Source organism: Bos indicus, chromosome 13 (genome assembly GCF_029378745.1).
Source record: "Bos indicus isolate NIAB-ARS_2022 breed Sahiwal x Tharparkar chromosome 13, NIAB-ARS_B.indTharparkar_mat_pri_1.0, whole genome shotgun sequence".
NCBI classification, from domain to species: domain Eukaryota; kingdom Metazoa; phylum Chordata; class Mammalia; order Artiodactyla; family Bovidae; genus Bos; species Bos indicus.
Window position 1 is genome coordinate 56,721,922 of NC_091772.1, and position 26,957 is coordinate 56,748,878.

General features: G+C 41.6%; 2 protein-coding genes across 16 annotated transcripts in view; one reads left to right on the forward strand and one right to left on the reverse strand.

Annotated features, from left to right (window-relative positions):
- Positions 1 to 3,460, forward strand: part of SYCP2 (synaptonemal complex protein 2) — a 73,176-nt gene extending 69,716 nt beyond the window's left edge. For 11 of the 12 annotated variants that reach the window (XM_070801351.1, XM_070801353.1, XM_070801350.1 and 8 more), the window contains 6 exons: positions 396 to 490; positions 586 to 685; positions 1,262 to 1,320; positions 1,458 to 1,536; positions 1,638 to 1,694; positions 2,553 to 3,460. In XM_070801351.1, the coding sequence (XP_070657452.1) occupies positions 396 to 490; positions 586 to 685; positions 1,262 to 1,320; positions 1,458 to 1,536; positions 1,638 to 1,694; positions 2,553 to 2,627 (465 nt within the window). In that variant the 3' untranslated portion in view covers positions 2,628 to 3,460. The remainder of the gene's footprint in view (positions 1 to 395; positions 491 to 585; positions 686 to 1,261; positions 1,321 to 1,457; positions 1,537 to 1,637; positions 1,695 to 2,552) is intronic. The other variant, XM_070801354.1, reaches the window with a different exon arrangement.
- A 9,026-nt stretch (positions 3,461 to 12,486) lies between these two features.
- The window catches only part of PHACTR3 (phosphatase and actin regulator 3), a 206,431-nt gene continuing 191,960 nt past the window's right edge, over positions 12,487 to 26,957 (reverse strand). For all 4 annotated transcript variants that reach the window (XM_019972105.2, XM_070801364.1, XM_070801367.1 and 1 more), the window contains exons 9-13: positions 22,261 to 22,316; positions 17,984 to 18,045; positions 16,825 to 16,965; positions 15,274 to 15,350; positions 12,487 to 13,188 (exon numbers count right to left, since the gene is read on the reverse strand). In XM_019972105.2, the coding sequence (XP_019827664.2) occupies positions 13,173 to 13,188; positions 15,274 to 15,350; positions 16,825 to 16,965; positions 17,984 to 18,045; positions 22,261 to 22,316 (352 nt within the window). In that variant the 3' untranslated portion in view covers positions 12,487 to 13,172. The remainder of the gene's footprint in view (positions 13,189 to 15,273; positions 15,351 to 16,824; positions 16,966 to 17,983; positions 18,046 to 22,260; positions 22,317 to 26,957) is intronic.

Sequence of the window (26,957 nt, forward strand, 5' to 3'; positions counted from 1 at the left end):
TGATTTATCCAAGGTCACCCTCGTCTAAACAGAGAAGTCCTGATTTGTACATTCTGCATATCTGTGACTAGATGTGGATATGTTTTATGGAAAATGGTAGTAATTTTGAGTGTGACTCCTGGGCTGTGTTCCTGAAAAGAACTATAATCACTAGCATTTTGGTAAATGTAATGTACTTATGAAAATAACTAGCAATTCCAACCCTCAGTCAGAGCCTTCCTGGTGGGACTGAGCTTATTCATTAACACTTCAGTTTAAATCACTTGACTTTTTAATTTTTCACTGTTCTAAGTTGTTAGTCATTTATATTTCATGGAAAAGGCTTTGGTCTTAATATAATCTTGGTTAGATTATTTTGTAAAGATTTTTCAAGTTAAAAAATGAGTGTTTTTCAGATACGCCACAAAATGATGGATTATTTTACTAAACAGACTTGGAAAACAATTCAACAACATATAAAAGCAATCAACCAGAAGATTCAGGAGTACAGGTCTGTGCTAAAAATCCCTTCTGAAATATCCTAGGTGCTTTGTATTCTGAGTGCTGTCATTTTTTTTAAAAAATCTCATTTTCTTTCTTTAATAGGATCAAAAAACTTGACAAGTTCCAATTCATCATCATAGAGGAGCTAGAGAATTTTGAGAAAGATTCACAGTATTTAAAAGATTTGGAGAAGGAATTTGTGGTTTGTGCTTATAAGAGTTTAAAAATAATTGTAAAACCTCATTTTTAAAGAGCTGCACTCAGGACAACTTCTATTAACCTTCTACTTTTAGACTATACCATAAAGGTTTTTGTTTTTTAGGACATAATTTAGTTTTATCCTAGATTTTTAGTTAGTTTCATGTACATACACTAAAAATACAGACTTAAGTTTATGATCAAGGGGGATTAACATACTACTATATATAAAATGGTAAAATAACAAGGACCTATACAGCCAAGTATATTCAATATCTTGAAATAACTTAAATGGAAAAGAATCTGAAAAAATACATGTATGCATGTGTAACTAAAATCACTTTGCTATATATATATCTGAAACATTGTAAATCAACTGTACTTTAGTAAATACATATATATAAAGTTTATGACTACCTTTTACAGGGAGAAAGTCTGAAAGAGTTTATGACATCTGCAATATTCTTAGCATATAGCCAAGTTGTTTTTTAAATTAGAAATAAATATAGTAAATTCTACTGTTTAGTTTTAATTTTTAGTCATAACTACAGTGTAACTAGTTTTGTACTTTTAAATTTAGGACTTTCGGGAAAAGGTATTCCAGCAGTTCAGTGCCTATCAAAAACGTGAACAACAGAGGTCAGTATGACATTCTTAATGATTAGAATATATAACAAGACTTTTTGGTCAAAAAATTAAAATTATATATACTATATTATAGTAATTTAATTTGTTAAGTACCGAAGTAAATGCACAGGTAACTTTCATTATTTTAGACTTCACCTTTTAAAAGCTTCATTGGACAAGAATGTCTTCTACAGCACTGATTGTGAAGAAAATATTGTTACATCTCAGGTATAAATTCTGTATTTTTGTATGTAATCTCTCAATATTGGTTAGTCCAACTTTTTGCTGTGAACTAAGTAAATTCCATGGAAGAAATTATTTATTCACAGATGTGTTTGATGAAAGAAAACATGAAAATTCTGCAAGACAGACTTCTTAAGGAAATGGTAAATCAATATCTAGTTTGGGTTTTTCAAATGGAATGATCAGTCATGCTTTTTATGTGTTTAAATGAGAAATTCTTCCACAGGTCTTTCTTTTTGGATTGAAACCACTGGGGTTCTTTTAGTTCTTTAAAATGGGAGCAAATTTATAGTAGAAAATAGGGGTGATTTTAAATGAGTGTCTCCTTAAAAGAAAGAGCAATTTAAAAGGAAGCTAGAATAATTATTTCCTTGTATGTATCTAAGCAAGGTACACCACAGCAGTCTTGCTGTGTCTTCTGAAGGAGAAGGGGTGTCAGGCAGAGCAAGAAAGAATTTTCTTTTACTTAGATTTGAGGATACAATTAGCTGATTTTGCAGAGGTCTAGTAGACAAGCAACTGGATTCTGGGGGGAAGAGCTCGCCAGGGTGGGGAACAGGGAAGGTGTCTAAAGGTGCCGTCCAAGGGAAACATGCCTTTGGTGTTTCCTCAGAGATAGAGGCATTTCTGTGTATACTACAGGATATTTTAATATACTTTGATTAAATTTTAATAGAACCTCAGTATGCTGATAGTAGAGGCTAAGACGATAGTTGTTACTAAGCCAGTTTAGCTGGAAGCACATAAGCTAACTAACTAGACTGATCCTTGTTGAAGTTCTTTTCTAGACTGAGGATTTCATATTTAAAGGAAGTAAAAAATTTCATTGATTTGGGGTTTAAAATTGATCTCTCAGTTGATCATCTAAATATATATCTAAAATATCAGTAATAAGCATATAGTTCTGTAGATACCTAGGAACAGCCTTTAGGGGATTGGATAGGATGATAGTTTTACAGTGAATCACTGTTCAAAGTGATATTTTTTTTTCTTGGCCACAGCAAGAAGAGGAGCTTCACACTGTACGCAGAGGACTGAGGTCATTATTCATGGCTCATGAGAGAAACAATCTTTGATGTCTAGTTGTTCTCAACAAGTTTTATCCAATTATTCCTGTTTAGCTTAGGAAATACCAGAATAGCTCTATAAAGAAAAGACATGTTACCCAAGCAAGAGTACCTCTGTAGAACCCTCTAAATTCAAAGAACTGTCTGTCCTCTGCTGGATAAGAAAGAACCTGTAATCACCATAACATGACTTAGCCCCGAAGCCTTTTGTCTGTGCAATACTTTTTTCAGAAAGCTTTGGGAAACCAATCAGTAGAAGGAATTGGCTTACTTTTATAGTAATATTTACATGAGACAAATATTACCAAGTTAACTATATTCATACAACTAGTTACTAAAATCTATCATATAAAATATATTTTAAATGCAAACAGTTTGAACTAAATATATAAAGTATTGTTAAAATTTACTAGTTTAGAACATGGTTCAAATAATAAAATTTAGTGATGCATAGAAGGGGACGAAGTCCGATTTAAAATGCTTACCTGAGTGTACAGCAGTACTTTCAGCATACTGTTGGAGAGAGTATTTATTCAGCGGTGGCTCCATTGTATTAGAAGGCACTAAATAGCCTAACAGAGTTACCATTTTAATTCTAGGTAGGCATATTATTAACTCAAGCAGGCTGTTTTGACAAGTACTTTTTAAGCCCTAGGGTTCACTGTAATATTTTGCTAGATTAATATATGAAAATGAATACATATTTAGTTTGCTTTAATTGTGTAATAAAGTTGAAATAAATGCTGTAACTTGATTGTTATAAGTTATTCTATAAATCATTTTGTTTGAATATCCTCCAGTCAGACATCTGAAGTATACCATCACACCATCTCACTTTACCAGTATTTAAGTACAGTGGTAAAAGTGGCTTCTTAATCTAAATAAGCAAAAAAAAAAAAAAAAAAAAACCTTTGCATCATAGCTTTATTCCACTGTTAGCATCAGCTAAGATTTATTGATAGCATAGCAGAAATTCTACTTCAGGAAACAGTGACAAGTCTGCTATAATATTAAAACAACTCAGGAGTTGTAACTCTGTGTTCCCCCATGAGACTTCAAAATTAATCCATTATGCCACACATACTTTTTTATCTCCACCCCCCCTTGGCCAGACTCCAAGACCTCTAAACCCATGCTGATTCCCATACTGTTTTGTATGTGTAATCCCACCCAGGTGCCCGCTTTCTCCCAGCTCTTTAAACCATTCTGCTTTGACCTTGTCATTATCAGTAGTTGTGCCCTGAATCTCACTTCAGATGTTGATCGTCCCACCCTGCTTTCTAGAGTAGTCCCAGGCTGTTTACTCCACTACTGTCTGCTATGCTTGTTAACCCTCTTGTCCTTCCTTCCTTGCCTTACCGATTTTAGAGTCCTTAGTCCTAGACAGTACTCTCACCCTCTCACCTTTCCTCAGCTTTTTATCTACTAGTTCAAACCCTTCATTCCACAACTTGAACATCACTTGAGAAAAACAAATATGTGGTCATAAATTTAAACCTTAATTATATTTCTTTTTTTTTGCTTGCTTTTTTATTTTTTAAATTTACAATATTGTATTGGCTTTGCCATATATCAAAATGAATCCGCCAGAGGTATACATGTGTTCCCCATCCTGAACCCTCCTCCCTCCCCCCTCCCCATACCATTCCTCTGAGTCGTCCCAGTGCACCAGCCCCAAGCATCCACTATCGAGCTTCGAACCTGGACTGGCGACTCGTTTCATATATGATATTATACATGTTTCAATGACCACATATTTCAAATGGCTATATTGCATTGCTCAGCAATCCTTATCCTGCCCTGTTTAATTGCCTGTACCACATTTCCAGAGCATTATTGTATATCAGTACCTCTTTCCTTAATTCTTTACCTTTTAGGGTATGGCCTTACCTCATACTTTCCTCATCTCTTCTCCCTAAAATCTAACATGTTACCTGCATCAATACTGCCATTTCTGATTTCCCACACGTTTCAACAGCAGATAACCCTCATTATTTCAGGACAGTCTAATCACCTGGAGGTACTCTGAATCCTGTTGTCTTTGACTTCTCCCTATTGGTGTGTATAGCCCACGCTTATTTAAAAACATTTTTTTAAAATGGACTTTAACATCACGTTCCTTTTTAACTGCTGCCCTTCATATGTAATTCTCAACCTAGCTTTACACAGAGCGTAGCAAGAGAGTTTTCTCTAGTTACTATCTCAATTCATACTTCTTACTTGCTCCTTACCATCCCTCATAGAGTCCAGCTTCTATCCCTATAATTTCACTGAAACAGCTTTTATCAAAATCACCAGTAATTTTACCAAACCTTACCTCTGTTGTCTTAGCTTCTCAGTGCCATTCCATGGTTAAAAACCCTTGGCTGACACAGATTTTCCATTCTTTCTTATCTTATTCCTAACATCCCTTTTACCTCTTAAGACTAGGAATGAGCTCCATATTATTACTTTTCTTCAATCTAAACTTTCTCCTTAGGTGTTTTCATCTGGTACCAATTAATAACCATTTCTATATTAATAACTTCTAAATGTAGAAACATTCTGACCTTTATTTTGGACATTAGTGTGTTATATACATTGTTTTAGGGCTTACGTGGCGGTTTAGTGGTAAAGAATCTGCCTGCTAATGCAGGAGATGTGAGTTCAATCCCTGGGTCAGGAAGATCCCCTGGAGGAGGAAATGACAACTCATTCCAGTATTCTTGCCTAAAAATTCCACGGACAGAGGAGCCTGGTGGGCTGCAGTCCATAGTGTCTCAAAGAGTTGGACATGACTGAGCAACTAAACATCATATACTGTTTTACTGACAGTTTTAATAAACATCTCAATTCTCCAACTCTTGCTTTCTCAGCAGTCTCTCTCACCACCAAAGGGGGGAAAAAAAAGATAAACCTCTTCTTCCATCTCAGTAAATGTCACTTTTATCCACCTAACTAGACAAGCCAAAACCTAGGAGTAATTCCTGATTGCCTCTTTTTCTTTGGCCGGTTAATTGATCAACAAGTCCTGTAGATTTTACTACCAAAAGATGTTCTACAAATATACCTACTTTGTCACTTCCACTGTCACTACCTTTGACAGTCGCAGCATTATTTCTCATATGGACAATTTCAACAGCCTCCTAAATAGCTTCCCAGCATTCATACTTGCCTTGTAATTTACAGCCTCTTATTTACTTAGCAGCCAATATATTCTCGCTAATTCATAAATTATACCATGCTTATGACTTCCGTATGTAAAACTCTCCAGTGACAATACATTCTTAAATAACCAGTGGGTCAAAGAAGAAATCACAGGAGAAATTAGAAAATACCACGAGGCAAATGAAAATGCAGCATACTCCAAGCAGTGCTCAGAAATTTATAACTGTACATTTATATATATATATATTTTTTTTTAAGAAGTGAAGAAAGATCTCAAGTTCATAACCCAACTTTAAAAAACTAGAAAATGAGTGAATATACCCAAAGTATCAGAAGGAAGGAAACAATAGATATTTTAGATTTTTTAAAAAGAATAGAAAAACAGAAAATCAAACCAAAAGTTGATTCTTTGAAAATATCAAGAAAATTGATAAGCCATTTGTTAGACTAAGTAATAGAGACTAAAATTTCTAAAAGCAGAGTTGAAAGATCTGAAAACTAAAAATTACAAAACACTGTTGAAAGAACACTTAAGTGGAAAGACATCCCATGGTCATCCCCTCTGATTCTAAGACTTAATATTGTTGAATGGCAACAGTCTACAGATTTAATGCAGTCCCTATCAAAATCCCAAGTCCTTCCTGCAGAAATGAAAAGGCCAGTCCTGAAAAACACATGGAAATGGAAGGGATCCAACATAGCAAAATAATCTTGAAAAAAAATAATAAAGTTGGAGGATTCACAGTTCCCAATTCCATACTACTACAAAGCTAAATTAAAATAATGTGGTACCTACATAAGGACAGACATACAGACCAATGAAATAGATTTGAGAGTCTAGCAATAAACCTGTTCATCTGTAGTCCAGTTGAGTTTCATCAGGGGTACCTAGACCATTTGATAGAAAAATAATAGTCTCTTCAGCCACTGGTTTTGGGAGAACTGGATAGCCACATGCAAAAATGGGACACCCTTACCTTACACCATATATAAAATTTAAATGGATCAAAAACCTATAAGAGCTAACACTACACAACCTATAGGAAAAAAACATAAGAATAAAGATTCATGACGTAGGATTTGGCAATGGATTTTTAGATATGACACCAAAAACACCAACAACGGGAAAAAAAGCAATTTGGACTTAAGAAATTTTTTTTTTAAAAAGGATTTTCATGCAAATAATACTTTCATAAAAGGAAAAAAAACTACAGAATGGGAGAAAATATTTGCAAGTCACATCTCATTAGGGTCTAGTAGCCAGAATATACAAAGAATTCTTATAGGTTGAAAACAAAATGCCAAAAAACCTAATTAAAATATCAGCAAAGGACTTGAACCACCATTTCTCCTGAGAAGACACACAAATGTCTAACAAACACACAAACACACTGAGCATCATTAGGAAAATGGAAATCAAAACCATAGTTAGATCCCAACTTTATACCCACTATGATAGTTAGAAACCAGAAAGCAAGTTTGGCAAGGATGGGCAGGAATTGAAACCCTTGTGCGTCTTATTTTTGGCGGAGGGTCGGGACAGGGGAATATAAAATAATGCAGCTGCCATGGAACACAGTTTGGTCGTTCCTCAGTTAAACAATTACCATGTGACTCAGCAATTCCACTCTTAAGTTATATACCCAAAAGAACTGAAAATAGATACTCAACAAATACTTTTGTACAGGAATATTCAAAATAGCACACTATTCACAATAGCCAAAAGGTGGAAACAGCCCAAATGGCAATCAAATAAGTAAGCATGTAGTATATTTATGTAATGGAATATTTTTTAGCTGTAAGGGGAAAGAAGTATTGATTAGCCTGACAGTATGGATGAATCTCAAAAACATGTTAAGTGAAAATAGACACAAAAGGTCACATGTTGCATGATTTAATTTACTGTAATATCCAGAATGTATAAATTCATAGAAACAGCAAATTAGGCATGGGATCTTCTTCAAGTATGATGAAAATGTTCTGGAACCAGACAGAAGTGGTGGCCATATGAATTTGTAAGTGTGTTGAATATCATTTATTCTTCAATATGGTCAGTTTTATGTTACCTGTATTTCACCTGAATGTTAAAAATAACAGCAAAACAACAAAGAACCTTTTCAGAGGTTTCCTGTGCCCTAAAAGCCAACTTTTATATATTTACTTCTAGAACCTAAAAGAGTGCTTGGAGACATAGGCTTGCACAAAATGAATAAGTGAGTGAGCAGATGTAGTATGTTCCTGGAGGACCAGCGTGCCTTCTAAAACTTTCAGTTCCTCAAATCCTGTATAGTGTTTGTATTTCTATCAAAGTTAATAACAAAGTATTAGCCAGCCAGTCATATGAGCATCTTATTATATGACATGCCTGTACTCAGCTCTAGATACAGAGATAATAAATGAACTATTTCCATGTACTTAAAAATGTATTTTTAAAAGTCATGTAAAATCACAGGGATTTCTATTTTATTGGCACCTTTGACAAATTGTGTAGGCAAATCAGATATTCACAGGCTTCATTACCAAAGAAGATAATAAATTTGTAATGGTTAGTTTTTGTTTTTAAAAACATACATTGGGTCAAAAAAGCCAATAGAAATACTCTAAAACAACATTTGCCATGTGGTGCTAAGTCGCTTCAGTCATGTCGAACTCTTTGCAACCCTATAGACTGTAGCCCACCAGGCTCCTCTGTCCATGAGATTCTCCAGGCAAGAATACTGGAGTGGATTTGCATTTCCTTCTCCAGGGGATCTTCCCAACCCAGGGATTGGACCAACAATTCAATATCTTTTTTCTTCAGGAATACAGATTGTTGAATGAGATCTGTGTGTTGTACTGCCTTGAACTGTAGATAACATAGTTTTGGTTTAAGATTTGATAACAATAATTTTCAATAAAAGGAAGTTGGAACAGTGAGTGGTCATACTAATGAAACATATGCCCTTGATATCAGTAGCGCCTTTGTTATTTACCCAACTTGCACTTTACGCATGTCAAAGTACTATTGTCAATGTGAGCTTATAATGAGTTTGAAATTTGTAACAAAATTGATGTTAAAAATTTTAAGCTTAGAAACAAACCTAATTGTTCTGTGTAACTCAGCATCTTCTATTCTTTACTTAAAAAAAAAAAAAAAAAAAGATTTTCGAGCAGGAGTAGGCAAACTGTCTTTTAAAGGGCTATACAGTAAAAAAAAAAAAAAAAAAAAAGTTTAAGGGCTAAAAGGTAAATTTAAAGATCTCATGTATGTACTTGTATAAACTTGTCAAATATAACTATTTAAAAATGTAAGGACCATTCTTACCTTGCAGACCATTAAAAAAAAAAAAAGGCAGATCTGGTCTGTGGGCTATAGTTTGCAAGACCCCTCTTTTAGAAGAAACATTTGAAAGTCAGATATCTCTGTTCTTTATTACAAAATTTATTCCTCAATTTATCTTACTGTAGTGAGTTAAAGCAGTTTTGCATTAGCAGAGGTTAATGATCATGTTAATTAACATAGCTAACACTTCTTGATTTTCCCATTTCAGACATATTAAAAAATAAATAAGCATTGTAACTAATGACTTCTGTGTCTTACCTGGATCACAGTTTAACACCACGTTGGTGCAGGTTTACCACACTGTGGTCAAATTGTTCCAGAAGGCATTGGAAAGGACATGGAAGAGAGAAAAATTTTGCAGCATTAGTACCGCCAGGCAGAAACTTAAATACTAAACTCTGTAGACATTATTACAGAGACTTAAAAGCCACATGTTCCTGACACCATAGATGCCCAGCATGTGTGGGCAGTAGACTGTGTGGTTTTTATCTAGCATTTAATTCCTTCTTAAAACTAGTCTAGGGTGATGAATTCTGCTTTCTATGGCCTCAGGGCCTAGGGTGAAGCTCTCTACAGATGCTAGAGGTAGTTTTCTTTAGCCATCCCATCACCACCACATAATAACCAAGTCACAGTTAGGTCTGGGTTCATTAATATTGATTAAAATGTCAGTAAGCATGGGAGAATCATAAGTGCCATGAATAAACACTTAAAATAGAATACTAAGCACTGTTGGGACTTCCCTGGAGGTCCAGTGGTTATGGCTCCAAGCTTTCACCGCTGAGGGCCCAGGCTTCAGTCCCAGGTCAGGGGACAAATATCCACAGGTTGTGAGGAGTGGCCATTAAAAAAAAAAAAAAATAGAAATGATCCTTAGTATTGTAAAAATTGGAGCAAGCTCTTAGGTCCTTCCTGTCAGACCTGAAGTAAATTTGACTTTCTGTATTTTCAGTTGTTTATGAGCATCTTCTGAGATGTTTCTTTCACATGAAGAACTCTGAAAAGATATTCTGAAAAAAACACTGGGTAAATAGGTATTGGAATAATGTTGAACTAGTAATTTTAGCAGTATAATTAGAATTTTGCATTTCTGAACTTGACTTTGCCATTGAAGAACTGTGTATATATAGCTAAAATCTGACTTTCAAACTTCGACTGTACAATAGGATACCTTTTAGACTTGTAATTACCTTGTGTTTCCACAAGGTGGACCCTCTATGTTAGCTGTTTTTTTAATCCATTCAGTTGTCCACAGCCCCTTTAAAATTTTTTAAATGTACTTTTTACAAAGTCATAGGATGTACTATTCTTCCTATCATATTGGCTTAAAACTTGATGCTTCTGGCTGTGATTCAGTTTCTTGTCACAAAATTACCAATTAAGTTTAAAAAAATTTTTTAACTCCTTAAAAATAATTTCCTTAATGACTTAATATTGTTACTTTAATAGTCATTTTATTCTGTTAAAATCAAATTGTCAAGTCAATGCACAAGAACCTTATTAATGACTACTAATAGTATGATAATTCAGATACTATATCTAATTGTTATTGAATAAGAATTATTTTTTCTAAGTCTTCAGCTCCTAAGTATATAAACTTTCTCTTCAAATTTACACAATATATGTAAATTTAAATTTATATCCATATGCATGTATATCACCAGTATCATGTGATCAATGAATTGCTTTTTGTTTCTGTTCCTCCAGCTAACTAGGATGAGAGACTAGAGATGTGCCACATCATATACTTACTTAGTGTAGGATTACACACACTTAGGTGCCGAGTAAACATGCATACTTGATTCACAGTTTTAGGTTATCTCAACCTCTAAAATACCTGCTAAGAACATGAAATATGGAAATATAATTTAGGGTAATAGTTTATGATTAATACAAATACAGTAGTAGAAGTTAGATACCTTTGCAAATATTTTGATTACAATGAAAATGTCTTCCAGTTTTATATTTTAGAACCCTTGAGTCTAGAACCAAACCAAACTCTGCTTTGGGTATCTTGTACTTTATCATAAATCTTTATTTATCTATTAGTTGTGCGTCTTTAGTTGGGCAAAAACCCTGAATTTGTGCCCCATCTATCAGATTGTCTTTAACTAAAGCTACATACAGTTTAGATATATTCTCAGCAGTGATCCTTTTTGCTTTGGGGGCCAGGATATTTCTATGTGATGAAGATTGAAATCTTATTTTTATATAGGTTGGCTCCAATTAATATTTTTAATTGAATAAAATATAAAATAGGAAGCTGCTACTATGTAGCTTAAAATAGAAATTAAGTATTTAGAGGGTTGACTGGCCACAAATAACAGCTTACATATAAAATATACATACATAAATATAAAATATATATATACACACACACATAAATGCTTATAAAATTAAGAGATTGGCTTCTAGTTAGAAAAGATTTAGATATCATTCCATAGACACAGAAATTGAGGCTTAGCGAAGTCAAGCGATTCACAGAAGGTTACACAGCATGAAGAGGCAGAGCTAGAATTTTTCTACCGTACACTGATTTCTTATAAAAAGACTACAGTTCGGCAAACTAACAGTATGTTTGCTTACATCTAGGATTGATCACAAATCCCTTAAGACAGAGTACTGCCACAAGGGCTGAGCAGTGGGCTCCTGACCCACTGCAGCCACAGAGCAGCACAAGAAAGGTCATGGGAAGTAGTGAGGTAGCTTGTGTGGTGAGAAGTCACAGAGGACATTCAGCTGCTCCACAGCTACCTGACAACCACACCCACATGATGGACTGGGCACTTTGCTGGTACTTCACACACACACTTCCCTCCTTTTTCTCATTTAGAGATTCCAATTGTGGTATGTGTGTGTGAGAGAGACTGGGGCGGGGTCGGGTGGGGAGCAGGTGGGAGAGCTTCCGGCAGAGGAAATAAACACCTTGCTGAGTGTTGCAGAGCTGGGATCTGGGCACAGGTTCTGCAAGATCCCAACGGCGTGATGGAAGCACTGTGCTCCTGGACTCAGTGGACCAGGAGGGCAGGCTCATTTTTGCAATGATACTTACTCAAAAGCTAAGTAAAAATATATTCCAGGGAACATTTATTCTTATTTAACTTACTTTCCCCTCTTTGTGCCAAGGTTACCTTTTATGTTTGTGCTGGGATAAATATCCTCTTAGAGCTCCACTCAATCTAAACCTTTGTCTCTTACAACAGAGTCTTATAATAATGTTTGCAAATAAGAAATTAAAAATACTTTCAGAGGTCGTCATTTTCCTTTGAGTAGTTTTTCAACAAGTTGTTACTTATTTCTAGGTTTATTACTCAAATGATTTAAAAACTTAACTTGAAAAGATAATTTGATTTCCTAAGGCACAAACCACAAATACTAAAAGAATTTACAAAACACACAAAAAGTTTGAATTCTCCTGTATTTGGCTTTTGATGGCTCAAAAATAATAAGATTTGACTTGTTTCACAGATCCTTTTTCTAAAAAAATCTCTTACCCCCACCCCAAGAAACTGTAACACCCAGGTTAATTTCCTGCAATAAGTAGTCATTTAATTAAAGAACAAAATTAACAGGAATCAAAATGTTGCAGCTGTATTTTTTGTTAGACATTATATAAAAAAAGAAAAAGTATAATACAGTAAATCATTTTGTATAACAGGAACTTAAAGAGTTCTCTAATTGTGATGAGAATAAAAAGGTCTTTTCCACATGGTACTGAAGACACTGCGTACACATCCCTTGGTCACAGCCTCAGTGTGGTGACCCTGCACACGCACGTCACCATCCTCAGTCATACCGCAGAACTGCAAAACAAGGCAGGAAGGCAAACAACAGTTTTCTTCAGGTTGAGTCCCTGGGGTCTCTTCTGACCCCAACAGTTGACACTCCTCAGGCCCCAGAGAGTGAAGGGTGTCCTCTGGTCATTCTCTCACAGGTGAGCATGGCCAGGATTTCACCTGTGTGTGTGGTCCTGCTTCTCTGGCAAACACAGCAGGTAGTCATGAGCTGAACTTCAGGAAAGCTCCCTGATGAATGTTCAGTGTTGGTATCAAAAATTAAGCACAATTCTTCTCAGAAGAAAATCTCTATGGCCTGTGGAATCTAGAAGTTGTAAAAAGACAAGGTTATACATATCTAAGTTTAAATTGCAAAAAACTTTCCACAAATTATTCTGTTGCTATTAAAATCTTTGTGGAAGTCCAACATGTAAAACATGAGGATGGACCTGCCTGGGTTATAGTGGTGTACAGCCTCGGAGGGCACCCACCGCTCAGGCCCCATCATAACACAAAAGGAATCAGATGGTGAATTCTTAAGCCTATCTAAAACTTAGCTTGAAAACTGCTAGGTAGGCCCTTGAAGTTCACAAAAACAGCAGGGCTTTGCTGAAGCAGCAGAGGTAATGAACTGATTAACAAATGATTGGATATAGTAGAGTTATAATTTTGTTCTTGTAGAGTTGAAAATGTGTTTGTGGTACTGTTTAATGCAATTAAAATTTCATATGACTAAAATCATTGCTCTGACTTTTAAAAGCTGACATTAAATGCTAAAATGTGGTATAAAAATCTTAACACTTCCTGATGTGTAAGTTTTGGGCTCACTCTTAAAATTCTGTCATCTAAAAAAGCTATCAAGGACTTATGAGAGAAAGTACATATCTTTAGTAAATATCTTTTAATAATGTATAAATAGAAATGTATTAAATATTTTCACATTACCATAGATAGAATATGCAGTAATTACATCTTTTTTCTGTAACACAGGATTGAACATTAAAAATAACTGAATATTTTACAGAGTATTTATTTCCTAAACACTTTTTAGTGTTCTGAACACTCAAAAGTAAGATGATTTATTCCTGCCCCAAAGTGTGCCAGTCATGGGGGAAAACCTTAAACATCTTTAAACAAACTACTTGCTTCATTTTTCCTGCTCTTCCAACCTCTTTTTCCTCCCTTTGATATATTCAAAGTCATCTATCTCATAGGACAGAATTCTGTTTGCCTGCTTTCTATTCCATAGCCATATTACACTTTACAGAGTAAATCTTATAAATAACAACCACAGTGGCCATTTTGTGCCAAACAGAAAAGAAAAGGAGTCCACTGTTGTGGTTTAAGGCAGTATCTCCACTCAGGATTTCCTTTCTCTTTGTGTCTGGGGCCTGAGCATCTCTAGACCAAGGGAGAGATGACAAACAGCTTGTGGCATCAGGCAGTCCTTTGAGGATAAACGTGTGTGAGACCCTCATCATGGCTCTTCATGGACAGGAAGGGGAAGTGCTGGGGGAATATGCCATCTGTGAGCACACTGGCATCAGCAGGCCAACCTGTGCCACCTCTGTTCATGGGTGTGTTCCCCTTGTATGAAAAGTCTTGATTATGGAAGAATCAGCCACTTGGAGACGGGACCCTCCTTTACTTACAGCTGACTCGCAGCATAAGAATGGCACACAGTGATATGTATTTGCTGAAGGAACAAAGGCGGTTTGGAAGAGCTTCAGGGGAGCATGAGCTCGTGTTAAAGATGTGAGTATAAACTTAAATAAGGTGGGCGACAAGTGAGATCGGTAATTTCATAGCACTCCTCTATGTATAAATAAATTGGGGGAGGGGCGGGGGCGGGCAGTCTCTCATATTCTGTCTCTAAATATGAGAGAAGGGGAATACAGGCAAATTACCTTCAGTGCTTTGAGACTAATGTCTTTAAATACACATTAACTACTTAAATAAAACAATGTGTAGTACTGTTCTACATCCCACCCTTCACCAAAAGTGTTAGTCCCACAGTCATGTCCAATTCTTTGACCCCAAGGACTGTAGCCCAGAAGGCTCCTCTGCCCATGGGATTCTCCAGAAAAGAATACTAGAGTGGGTAACCAGCCATTCCCTTCTCCAGGGCATCTTCCCAACCAACCCAGGGACTTAAATCTAGGTCTCCAGCATTGCAGATGGATTCTTTGATCATCTGTGCCACCAGGAAAGCCTGCCAAGCCCTATGTGAAACCACAGGAACCAATAGCACTTTCAATTGAGTTGCATTCTGTCTGTTCAAGACAATTCTCTGCAGACATACTGAATTGCTTTTTATCCGAACACAGTGATTTGTGACATTTTTATTTTCTCTTAAAAAAAAAATACCATATTGCAAGTATCATGAAATTCATACAAATAGAAATCCGACCTTGTCAGATGCTTGCTTGATGCATGTACCTCCATTTCATTACTTTTGTATTCATTCAGTTCTTTACGAATTGCTGCCTGGAATTTAAAAAAGAGCACATTATTTTTCAGGACATTAGAAAGCTAGCATGGGAAATGAGTATCATGGTTGTGGATTGACAGCCATTCGTAATACTTGCTGATTTTGTTATTTTGTGATAGAGTAAAAAAAATTTTGTGCTTAGCATTTAGGCCTTTACTTATTTTTATAGCCCTACCAACCTAGTGCAGAGCTGGTGTTCTGGAAGTATTTAGTCAATTTGTTTACTGTGCTCGAGTGGGAATATATCACCCCCCTGCCTTGACCCCGCCCCACCCCCATCCCATGTCACCAGGATACATAACAGATAGATCAAGCACATGCTCAGGGCACTTATAAAGTAAGGACCTTAGGATAATGAGTGAGGTTCAGCTTTTGGTGAACTTACTTGGAATTTTACAACTAATCTAGAAGTTATTCTAACTTCAGGATACATTTACATTTTGTGTCATTTGAAACATAATCTTGTTGTTACATGTGGGTGAGATGTGCATCTCAGTATTTTCAGGGCTTCTCATCTGGCCCTCCTCCAGCTTCCCAACGCCCACTTTCATCGTGTGCGTCTTTCCGATAAACTCTTAGGCCAGGGTAGACAAACAGCAGACACAGCTTCAGAGGCAAGGAAAGGCTGCCAAAGATGCCTGAATTTCTCCCTTCACGGCCAGGCTCCTCTGAGCACGTCCACCCTGGGTAACCAACTATAGCCTGTCTGCATTGTTCCAAGAGGATGCACTGCTTATGTGTGTTCATATATAACCTCACAGACTCACACTCAGCTTATGAAGACAAGGAACCATTAGCAATTTCAGCACACTCATTGGCTGAATGTATTATGTTCCTCTCCTTTAGGGAGGCTTTAAAAGTTCTGGAAGTCACTCAAAGTGGGGAGGTAGGAGAGACTGTAGACAGAGGCCCCCGGGTCTAAGCCCTGTCAGTCTTTTCCCAGCCACCTATTTGATGGCACCTCTACAGGGATAATAGCAACACCTCTCTCAGGGATATTTTGGAGGATTAAGTACCTGGCAGGCTGGGTTCAGTCCAGACAGCCTGAGGGCTCTTGGTGTGGTTTAGTCACTAAGTCGTGTCCGACTTTCAACTCCATGGACTGTAGCCTGCTGGGATCCTCTGTCCATGGGATTCTCCAGGCAAGAATACTGGAGTAGGTTGCCATTTCTTTCTCCAGGGGATCTTCCCCACCCAGGGATTAAACCCGGGTCTCCTGCATTGCAGGCAGAGTCTTTACCGACTGAGCTATGAGGGAAGCCCACTTGGTAACAACCAAAAATGTCCCAGTCATTTCCAAATGTCCCTAAGGGCAAAACCATCCCCTAGTTGAAAACACGACCCTAAGCCCAGGTTCTATTTGTGATGCCACATCCAGTCAAGCATGGCCTTATTTCAATAGCTGATGGTGCCCACTGTCTTCTGACACATACACGCCCATGAGCCAACGTGCACACGTCTGCTCAGTACCTTATCTGCTGCCGACAGTCTCGTCCAGGGTTTGTCTGCCCGTCTGTCATAGTCCTGTGCTTTCGCCACCTCCACATAATCACTGAATCGTATCAGAATTTTTCTGTCTCTCAGTTCATCAACCGTGGGTCTCTGATTAAGCTAAAATAAAAGATCACCATAGTTAGGTCTCACATGCCAAACTAGCTTTCTTAGTTTGTTTAAGTACCCTGAGCAAACCAGGACCTGTCTATAAATAAATGTAAGCTCTGAAGCTGAAATAAAACCCTAATGCAAAAAAAAAAAAAACTCTAACATGAAGGGCTTAAATTATACACTCTTAAATGACAATCCCTTCCCTTTAACATATCTTGTCATGAGCACTCACACCCCCAGGAAGCTAGCAGTGCCCTGACCACAGCACAGCTCAAGGAAAGCTGGGTGAATTATCTAAGGAAAAATTTTACAGCACCAGCTGTTGCTTTTCAACTATCATTAGGTAAGATTTTCCCAAAAAAGCTACTGATAAAGTTGAAATACTAAATACTACCACTAGCACTCATAAGCTCAGGATATTCTACTAACTTGAAGTAGGACAAGAATTTATTATATTATTATTACAGAATACAGTAGAGAAAGGGAACACCAGAAGACTTGAATTTAGAGATGGTCAGGGCTTTAGAAGGAGACCAAACTTTACAGACTTGCTACCTATATCGGCCATAATACATTTTGACTTAACTATTTGAGTCTCAGACACAAACCCTTGAAGCTAATCAAGTTTTCTGTAGTCAGGATCTTCTAGACAAATGGAAGGAACCAAAGAGTGTGAAAGGTAAACTGACACACTGATATCCAGGCATGCTTTGCTTGAGCACTGTGTAAAGAGCTCAAATAAATGAAGAGCATGCCAGTCAGCATCTGACTTCCCGGAAACAAATGGCAATGTCATCGAGGCCACACGGCCGCAGTCGTGTACTCCATGGCTGGGTGAGCACATAGTCCACAGGGCCATCAGTCACCCCCCAGGTCGATGCAAAAGGCACTGCTTTTTGAATGTCCAGTCAAAATTCACTGTTGCCCAAGAAGTCACAGGTCAGCATCACAGAGGGATGGCCTGCATCACCCATCTCAGTCTTTCCTACCTTAATATTCAGGCAAGATGCTTAAATGATCATACCTTTCTTGTCAACCTTTGCTTGATTTCTCTTCTTTCTTCTTGCTCTGTCTGATCGTTCCTTTCTGTGAAAGATGAAAACAAAGAAGCAGGTTGAGACATTCTCCTCTTTAGCAAGGACACGTGCTCAGATCTGGACATTTGTGGGGGCTACCGGTATAACAGGAAGGACGCCTGACAAGTGACACTTTTTTCCATATCATTGCACTTTGCCAGTCACTGCTCAGGAAACTATGGTCTCACTGTTCCACAGAAACACTTGTAGAAGAAAGTTTTGCCTTCATCACAGCCTGGTTCTCCTGGGCCCTTTTCTGTGTTAGAAATAACCACACAGATTGATGCTGGGCATTGATTTGCAGGAGAAACAGGAAGCAATTCTCTCCTAATCAAATATCATCTCTGTGTATATTTACAACCAGGAACATAGATGGCAAACAAAAATGTTTTAGTAGGATAAGTTTTATATATATATATATATATAAACTATATTCAAGTATATATGAATGAATATTGTTAGAACTGTCACTGCTTTTCCATGTAAAAGGGATTCATGCTTTTAGCCAACCAACATAAGATAAGGAACATTCACCTCAGATTCTGGGCAACATATGCCTGCCTGGAATTCATATTTTCTGGATACATTTCAAGTCCAAACATACCCAGGAACCCAGCTGATTCTCCACTGCAGAAGTGAGACACATGACCTGCCTTTTATAGGAACCAAGTCTCTCACCAAAATTGGTTTTGCCTAGTGAGTGTCACTATTAACATGCAAGCCGTGCTTACACCTACACTTGGAAGCTAAAAATGGAGCAGAATGCTGAGACTTAGTGTAAAACGTAAGCTCCGCCCTGGGATAAGAGATAATGGATGTCCTATTTCTGGCTCTCACTGTTGCTAAATAAAGCCTCAGGTCCCTGGAGGGGGCCCAGAATTCCATTCCTGGGAAAGGGACCTCATCTGTCAGCACTCCTAGAAACACCGCCAGGTTTGAGGAAAGGAAATTCTGCAACTCGCCGTTAACATAAGCTCACGTTACCTGTCTTTCTTTGAAACATTTTAAACATCTGTGCATTTAGGAGGTTTGGTGTATGGGCATTTAACATACTAGTCATTGTACTTTTCGGTAATTTTCTTTAAAAAGATTCATCTTTCATTCAGATGTTTCAGAAAAAGAAACCAATCCCTGTTATGTTCCTTGTTCTTAATCTAAGTGAAAAACCAGAAGAAACCATAATTATAAGCTCTCATCTGAAAGCTGATAATACAATTAGAAAAAAATGTGAAAATACCACACAGAAGGCCAACCATAAGAGATTTAAATGATGATATGAAACTAATTCTTTAGATTTTTAAAAAAATTTTGGCCATGCCACGTGGCACTCAGGATCTTAGTTCCTGACCAGTAATCAAACCTGTGCCCCCTGCAGTGGAAGCACAGAGTCTTAATCACTGGACAACCAGGGAAGTCCCATAATTCTTCATATGTCTTAAAAATAGGCCATGAACAAATCCTAAGTACACCCTCCATATAAAAACACTGAAACAAGAGCAGATCTTTCTGTTTTTTAAATTGTGGACAACACTGGCATCATTACAAGGTCATTGGAGCACAGCAGGGGTCTTGGAGGTGCCCGGGAGTGTCCCCCTGCAGGCCAGGTGCTCGGTGGGGCGCCAATTCCAAGGTCCTTCCTGAGAGCCTAAGCCACAGACTCTGAGCTCCCCTGAGCAATGGGTTTATAGATCTCTTATTCTCAGACTCAGAAAGCCCTGTGCTTTATACAAAACAAGGGAGCCATAATCAGAGCCTCCATACCCAGATTTTCTGGAAATAGTGCCAGTAGCTTGGACAGTCACACAAGTGCCTTCTGTAAATAATCAGAGATGCACTATTGCTCCTAAGGCAGTGGTCAGAACGTGGATGATGGAGCCATTCACCTGCACATGAACTTCAGCTCCTTCCCTCTGCCAACACTCATGTTAAAAAGTCCTATTACCTCCCGAAGTTTGAGCTTCCTCACTAGGAAGATGGGAACAGCCATGCAAACCTCACGACTGTCTGGTAACAATTCAGCGAGGGAAGAGAGGCAAGCACTGAGTACAATGCCCGGCACAGAGTGGGCCCCCCTCTGAATGACCACTTCTAATACAACCATATAAAATATGGCCACTAGTGTCTTGACACTCGTATCCACAAACGCACAGGCCCAAGTGTTCTTCCAACATGATCTCAGTTAGCCATGAGTTCCCTACTTGAAGGGGAGCAGATACAATGTGCTGATATTCTAAGCCATTGACTCAAAGCAGAAAATGCAGCAAGAGTGCAAGCCAGTGTCAAGGGCTGTGGGGATGATGCTCTAGGCTGAACTATATATAGTTAGTCGATCCTCATCTCTACAGAATCAAACCAAACCACCCACCCACCCCAAACTAGCAGTGACATTCTCAAGGATGTTGCCCAGGGCACTCAGGAAGTTTCCAACTAGGGACGGACCTGACTGGCTGAGTGGCAAGGAAGGGACTGTCAGGGCCACACAGGGAGCCTTTTTCCTGCCCTGGAGATGAGTGCCGTCAGTCCGGGATCCACCTGCCATCTCTGCTCACCAGGCACAGTTCTGATATTCAGGCTTTCATGTCCAAGTGTCTATGTGCAAAGATCAACACAATTAGAAGCACTTGCTGGTGGGAGGACCTGGCCATCCACTAGAGCGAAGAAGAAGTGACCACTGACAGGAGAAATGGTTCCTGAGAGAAAAGCCTCTGCCCACTCTGGGCAGCAAACCAGGCTGAAGGCAGCACTACTTGGGCCTTGAACTTGCCCCATTTGAGTTTTAGATCACTACCTGAGGGGGCATCTGTGACTGATGAGCTTTATAAGTTAGTGACTTAATTTTTTAAAATTCAAATATTCGGTAACAGCTTCACATTTGTATATGCCCACCTGATTAAGTATGCTATCCATGAAAAGATGTTCTTGAAATTCTCAGATACGGCTTAGTTGATGTAATATAGAATAGCAGTCACCATATCTAGTTTAAAAAGAAAACTTTTTTTTTTTTTTTCCTGCACTGCTCAGTATGCAGAATTTTAGTTCCCTGACCACTCCAGTATTCTTGCCTGGAGAATCCCAGGGACAGAGGAGCCTGGTGGGCTGCCATCTATGGGGTCGCACAGAGTCGGACACAACTGAAGCGACTTTGCAGCAGCAGCAGACCAGGGATTGAACCTGTGCCCCCAGCAGGGGAAGCTCAGAGTCCTAACCACTGGACCACCAGGGAAGTCCCTAAAACAAAGAATTAATAATCTTAGGGTTTAAATATTTCCAACAGTCCTTAAAGGGGGAGTCTTCCAGGCAATTAATAAAGTCAAGAAAGATGAAGCAGTCAGTTAGGACTCAGCACCCAGACCAGAGTTTCTGTCTTCTACTTTTGGACAGAAGGTCAGCCATGGGACTGTTTTAACTTTGTAAAAAGACGTTCATGGAATGAAAAACCAAATTCAGAGAATGTCTGTAGTGCTCACTCTTAAAGAGAGGAAAACATTTAAAAAATCCAGGCCCTTAGAAAACATGCTATAGAAAATACCTCGCAAACGAAGTCTGTTGACCAGATACGTAAGAAGTATCTGGGAAACACCTTTGAGAAGGTTCTACCACCCAAATCCTCAATGCCTTTAATGAGATGGAACAGTGTTCTCTACACCAGGGAGGCTCTTCCTGGATGCTGGTGCTCAGCACATGTTGCAACCACAGCCCTCCCTGGGAAAACCCAGGGGATGTGAAGGAGGTGAGGATCTAAAATTGTAGAGTTCTAAGCCACAGGCAACTTCCTAGGCTTCTCTGTTCCTTTGAGCTGCTGCTTTACTCCCCAGGGAGGGAACTACAGAGGGCTGAGCTCTTCCCTGGTAGGTTTTATACTCTGTCCACACCTGCCTGTGATGTCCGTGACCGTGAGGGAGCCCTAGTCCCAAATTGCCAGGGACACCTGCTTGAAACCCAGCCTGCCAAAAGACATCATTTCCCTTCCAACTACAGAGCTGACTCATGACACAACCCCGAAGTAGGGACATTTTTAATGATGCCAGGAGAGCCTTTTCCTTTTTAATTTTCAATGGGATGTTGCTGGGTGTTTCAACTTTCCCGGGGGCTTGCTTTCAGAGTTCCCCAGCAGCTCAGGGCGAGGGGAACACAGGAGGGCTCAGCCAGCCTGCAGAGCCAGGTTCCCGCAGCAGCCTCCGTGGAGCACACGTGAGGGGAACCCCAGGGGGCCGCCACTACTCACGTTTCAAGATATTTCTTCTCTCCAGTTCCTCCACCGCGGGTCTTTGGCTCAGTCGTCTGCGGAAAAACACCAAAATTACATTTTGCACCATGGTGGCTGCCAGCAAATTGCATCCAGGGTCTGTGAGGGTCCGAGGTGGCTGGCGCACCCCCTGAAGATCGCCTCCCAAAAAACGGGAGCGGGGGAGGTGGAGGGGTGGGGGGCCCTCCGTCGGAGGCAGCCTCTTGCTGGCAAATCGAGTCCGACCCCCGCGCAGGAGGGACGTGGCCCTCTGTCACCGGGCGGCTGGGGCAGCCCGCGCTCCCGCTCCCACTCCGGACAAGCAGCTCATCATGTCCAGATCTGCTGCCAGCCCGGCAGGCTGGATGGCTCCCCAGGCGCGGGTCCAAGATCTAGCCGGGAGATGGTCCCCTATCTGGGGTCGCAGGGAGGGGCGGGCAGCCGCGTCTCCAGCTTCTGTGTCCCAAGCTCCCAGCGACCCGGACACTGGCACTCGCCCCGGTCCTGCTCCAGCCGCGGTCGGCCTCACCCGACCCTGCCTGCGGGGAGGCGATGGGGAAGCTCCTGCCTCTCGCGGGCGCGGAGCCCAGGCGCGTAGGGAAGAAGCGCATCCAATCCTAGCTGGGAATCTCCTGGGCTGAGCGCGCGCGGGCCACGCCCACGGCCGCCCGCCCGCCGCCTGCTCTGCCCGTCCGCTTGGTGAGATCGGAGGACAAATTATCATTTCCTTTTAAATGGCTTCTCATCGAGGGAGTTGGAGGACGTAGCCAAAAAGAAGAAATACATACACAAATAAAAGGCTTGTCAGGAGAGGGAGGCATAATTAGTCAACATTAATGCCAAGCTCCAATTATTTCTGTAACTCCAATAATGTTATCCCTGGGGTAGAGCCAAAAACGTCCCCACTTCCGGATCCTTCTGCCACTGCAGGGAGGTGACAGGCGGAGCCTCTGAATGCCCACAATGCGGAGCCATAATCCTATTTATAACCCCTGTCCCAGCACAAAGCCCAGGGCCCCCGGGTGCTCAGCTGCTCCTCCCTCCACACTCTAGGCGACACTGTGCTGTCGGACTCCTAGGCGGGCTTTGTGTGTCTGCGGGCTGGTGGGTGGTTGCTTAAAATCTTGTCTGCATGTCTGCTGAGACTTCAGCGTGCCCTCAGACAACTCCTGGCTGGCACCCAGGGGCCAGGGCCTCCCGCTCCCTGGCAAGCAGCAGGCACAAAACCAAGCTGTTTGGGTGGGGCTCCCTCAGCCTGGTCAAAACCCCCCAGATGCTATTTATTCATTCACTAAGTGACTGGGGCAGGGCGGGGGTATCTGCTCTGCACCAGGCACTGTCCCAAGCCCCAGGACACAGTGGTCCTGCCCTTGAAAAACTCAAGTCTAGAGAGGAAGGCAGACAAACAGCAAGTGAGCAATCATCCCAGGGAGTGGGCAATGCCATGGAGAAGAGAAAACAGGGGTGGGGACGTGATGGAGGAGGGAGGAGGCAGGGGCAGGGGAGGTCCATTTCCTAAGAGACAGCAGAAAACAAGGAACCAGCCTTGAGAAGCTCACATTTCTAGACAGTGTCTCCTAACTGTTCAGGTGCTGGACTTGGAGACAGCCGTGGGGGCAGTGATCAAGGAGGACTTCCTGGAAGAGGAAACTTTTGGCAGTGTTGTGGAGAATCCACAAAAGGTGCAGAGCCTGTTGCTCAGGGGATGCCAGCTGACCAGCTATGATTCCCGCAGGGACAGCTGAGGATGGAGACCATGCATCTCCTCAAGCCTGAAAAGTACCCCAAAACTCTACTCACGTTGCCCCCATGGAGGGCTTTTTCTTACTGGAGCCCTGTGTTCTCTTCTAAAACGAGGACTAGTCATAGATCTTCACAAAGGTGAGAGAACTGAATGAGGAAATGCACAAATACATCTGTTATACCAAGCTTGCTTGGGACAGAGATTTCTCAAGAAATGTCTGGAGAGAACCCAACCTGTGCGTTGTCAGCTGATCATGGACTGAGGTCCCAGAGAGGCATTTCATCCAACTTGCATGTCTCAGAAAAGTGTGGATATCTCACCACCAAAATCTCCACCGTTAGCTCTAGGGGTGAAGGCAGGCCTGCCAGGGTGAGGGCCACAGCAGGCCCTCAAAGCACCTCCAAATGGCCCAAATGGCCCAGAAGGGGCAGTCCACCAGCTGTGAACAACATGCAGCCTGCTGGATTGTCAGCAACCTGCCCCTCTACCCAGAGGGACCCCAGGAGCCCACAGCTGGACTGCCAGCCAGAGCTGCTCCTTGGGGGACCCCAATCACAGGGAAGCGAGTACTGCAGGTCAAGAGTCCCCATTTGGACTCACACCTAACTGTACCTGACACCCCAGCTCATGAGACTGAGAACTAACTTGGGTTCACCAGGCCTCTTGTGTCAGAGGTTTAGTGAGCACAAAGGACATGCCCAGTCCTGGGATATCATGGGAAGAAGTTAGACCCAGCCCTGCCCTTAGGGAGCACAGGCTCTAGAGGGGTCAGACATTCAGTCTGTTATCACACAAGTCAGTCAATCAGTTCAGTTGCTCAGTCCTGTCTGACTCTGCAACCCCATGGACTGCAGCACACCAGGCTTCCCTGTCCATCACAAACTCCCAGAGCTTGCTCAAACTCGGGTCCATTAAGTCGGTGATGCCATCCAACCATCTCATCCTCTGCTGTCCCCTTCTCCTGCCTTCAATCTTTCCCAGCATCAGGGTCTTTTCTTTTGAGTCAGTTCTTCACATCAGGTGGCCAAAGTATTGGAGCTTCAGCATCAGTGTGAAGCTGTCACACAAACCACCTTTCATTTCCATAGTGACCAGCACTAAGAGGAGGATCCTACAGCATCATGATAGCGTAGGGGGTAGGTGGGCCAACCTGGACAGACAGGTGGCCTGAGAAGCTGATGTTGAGTCAAGATCAGAAGGGTTAGTGGGGATTGCTGAGCCCGGAGGGAGGGGAGGAGCACAGGTCCTGAGATGAGGTTTCCTAAGTGTCACTGGACTGAGTGGAGGTGTGTGTGCACCTATGGGGCAGGGGTCAGGACCCACCCAGCCTGCAAGTCTGGATCTCTGGAGCCCCAAATGTGCTGAAGGGTGTGAAGCAGACAGTGCGGGGTGGAGAGGATCTGTCTTTGGAAGCACCTCCAGACTCTCCTGGACTACAGTCCAAGGAAGGACAGGGCAGAACCTCCCCACAGAAGACGTGGAGCTGCCAGGGGTGGAGTAGGTGGGGAGGGATCCCCATCAGACAGGAACCTCCGGGAGCCAGGCCCACAAGTGGTCAAAGGCCAGTGAAGTGTTCCAGACAAGGGGGAGATATTGGCTCCAGAGTAAGAACAGTGCAAATTACAAATTACATAATACACATTGGACTAAATACATATTAAACACAATATTCCATTCATTTACTACCTGAGACTGGGCTCCATTCTCCATGTGGTAATGGGGCTTCCCAAAGCAGGAGTGACTACGACCTTAATGTCAAGGACAGACAACGGGATTATGCCCATTTTACAGGTGAGATCGGCGGGGCTCAGAGAAACAAACTTGTAAGCAGGTGTTATTCCTCGTGTAGACCCCAGAGCCTGGCACAGACAAACATGCCTGGCCTGAACAAAGCAGAAAACCATGGGCGCCGGTTCCCCTCCCTCCGTGTGGCCCTGGAAGGGTGCTGCTAAAACATCCTTGGAGCCTCAGTAGCAGATGGCTCTCCGGACCGGGACCGGGACAGACATAGCCCCAGGCTGGCTGCGCTTAGGGGGGAGGGGGCGTGGCCTCAGGAGGGGAGGGGCGGAGCCTCGGGAAGGCAGGGGAGGAGCCTCGGGAGGGGTGGGCAGGGTCAGCACCCTGAGGGATTCCCCAGCTCTGCCCACGCGGTCCGCTCCCTCCTGATTCAGAAGCTGCTGCTGTGGGTGATGAGCAGGTGCCGCCTGGAACTGGGGAAGCCACAGTCTATTTCTGACTCTCCCCTCTGAGAAAGCACGAGTGTGGCAGCCAGTTACAGCACTGCGTGGGCGTGGGAGCGACACCAAGAAAAGAAACCAGGAGAAAGAGAGGCACCTGCCCATCCTCCCGCCCCATCCCTGGCTGGTCCCCACCTGTGCACATAGGAGAGGGAACCCTCCCCTCCCTCCAGGGGGCCATGGGCAAGACGGCAAGATGGCAGACCCTCCACACGGAGCAGCCAGGCTGGCCTGTGCATGAGGTTGGCTGGCCTGTGCATGAGGTTGGCTGCCCTGGAGGGTCACCCAGACTAGCGGACTTCTCCTGCAGGAAATAAGCCTTTTCTGGGTAAAGACCCTGAGATCCGGGGGTTTCCACTGCAGCACAGCTGCACCTAACCTAGTACACGAATGCACAGCTGGCCATGATGCTGGCCCTGTCTCCCAGGGCACCGTGCAACCAAGGCCAGAGCCACCTCCCCCTTGCTGCCCGCAGCCAGGTCCAGCCTGGAGCCTTCCCGAGCGCAGATCAGGGCACCGGAGCCTCGGAAGTCGTATGCAAGCTCCCCACTCCCTGAGCCCACCTGCAGTGAGGGGGGACAGCCTGGTCACCAGCCCCATCAGATGACCGTGGTCCAAATCCAGCCAGCAGCCTCATCACTGCCCCCATGATACTTTTTAGAATGTGAATATGAAGCAAATGTTAATCAAATCAGAGTTTTCACTCTTAAAAACAT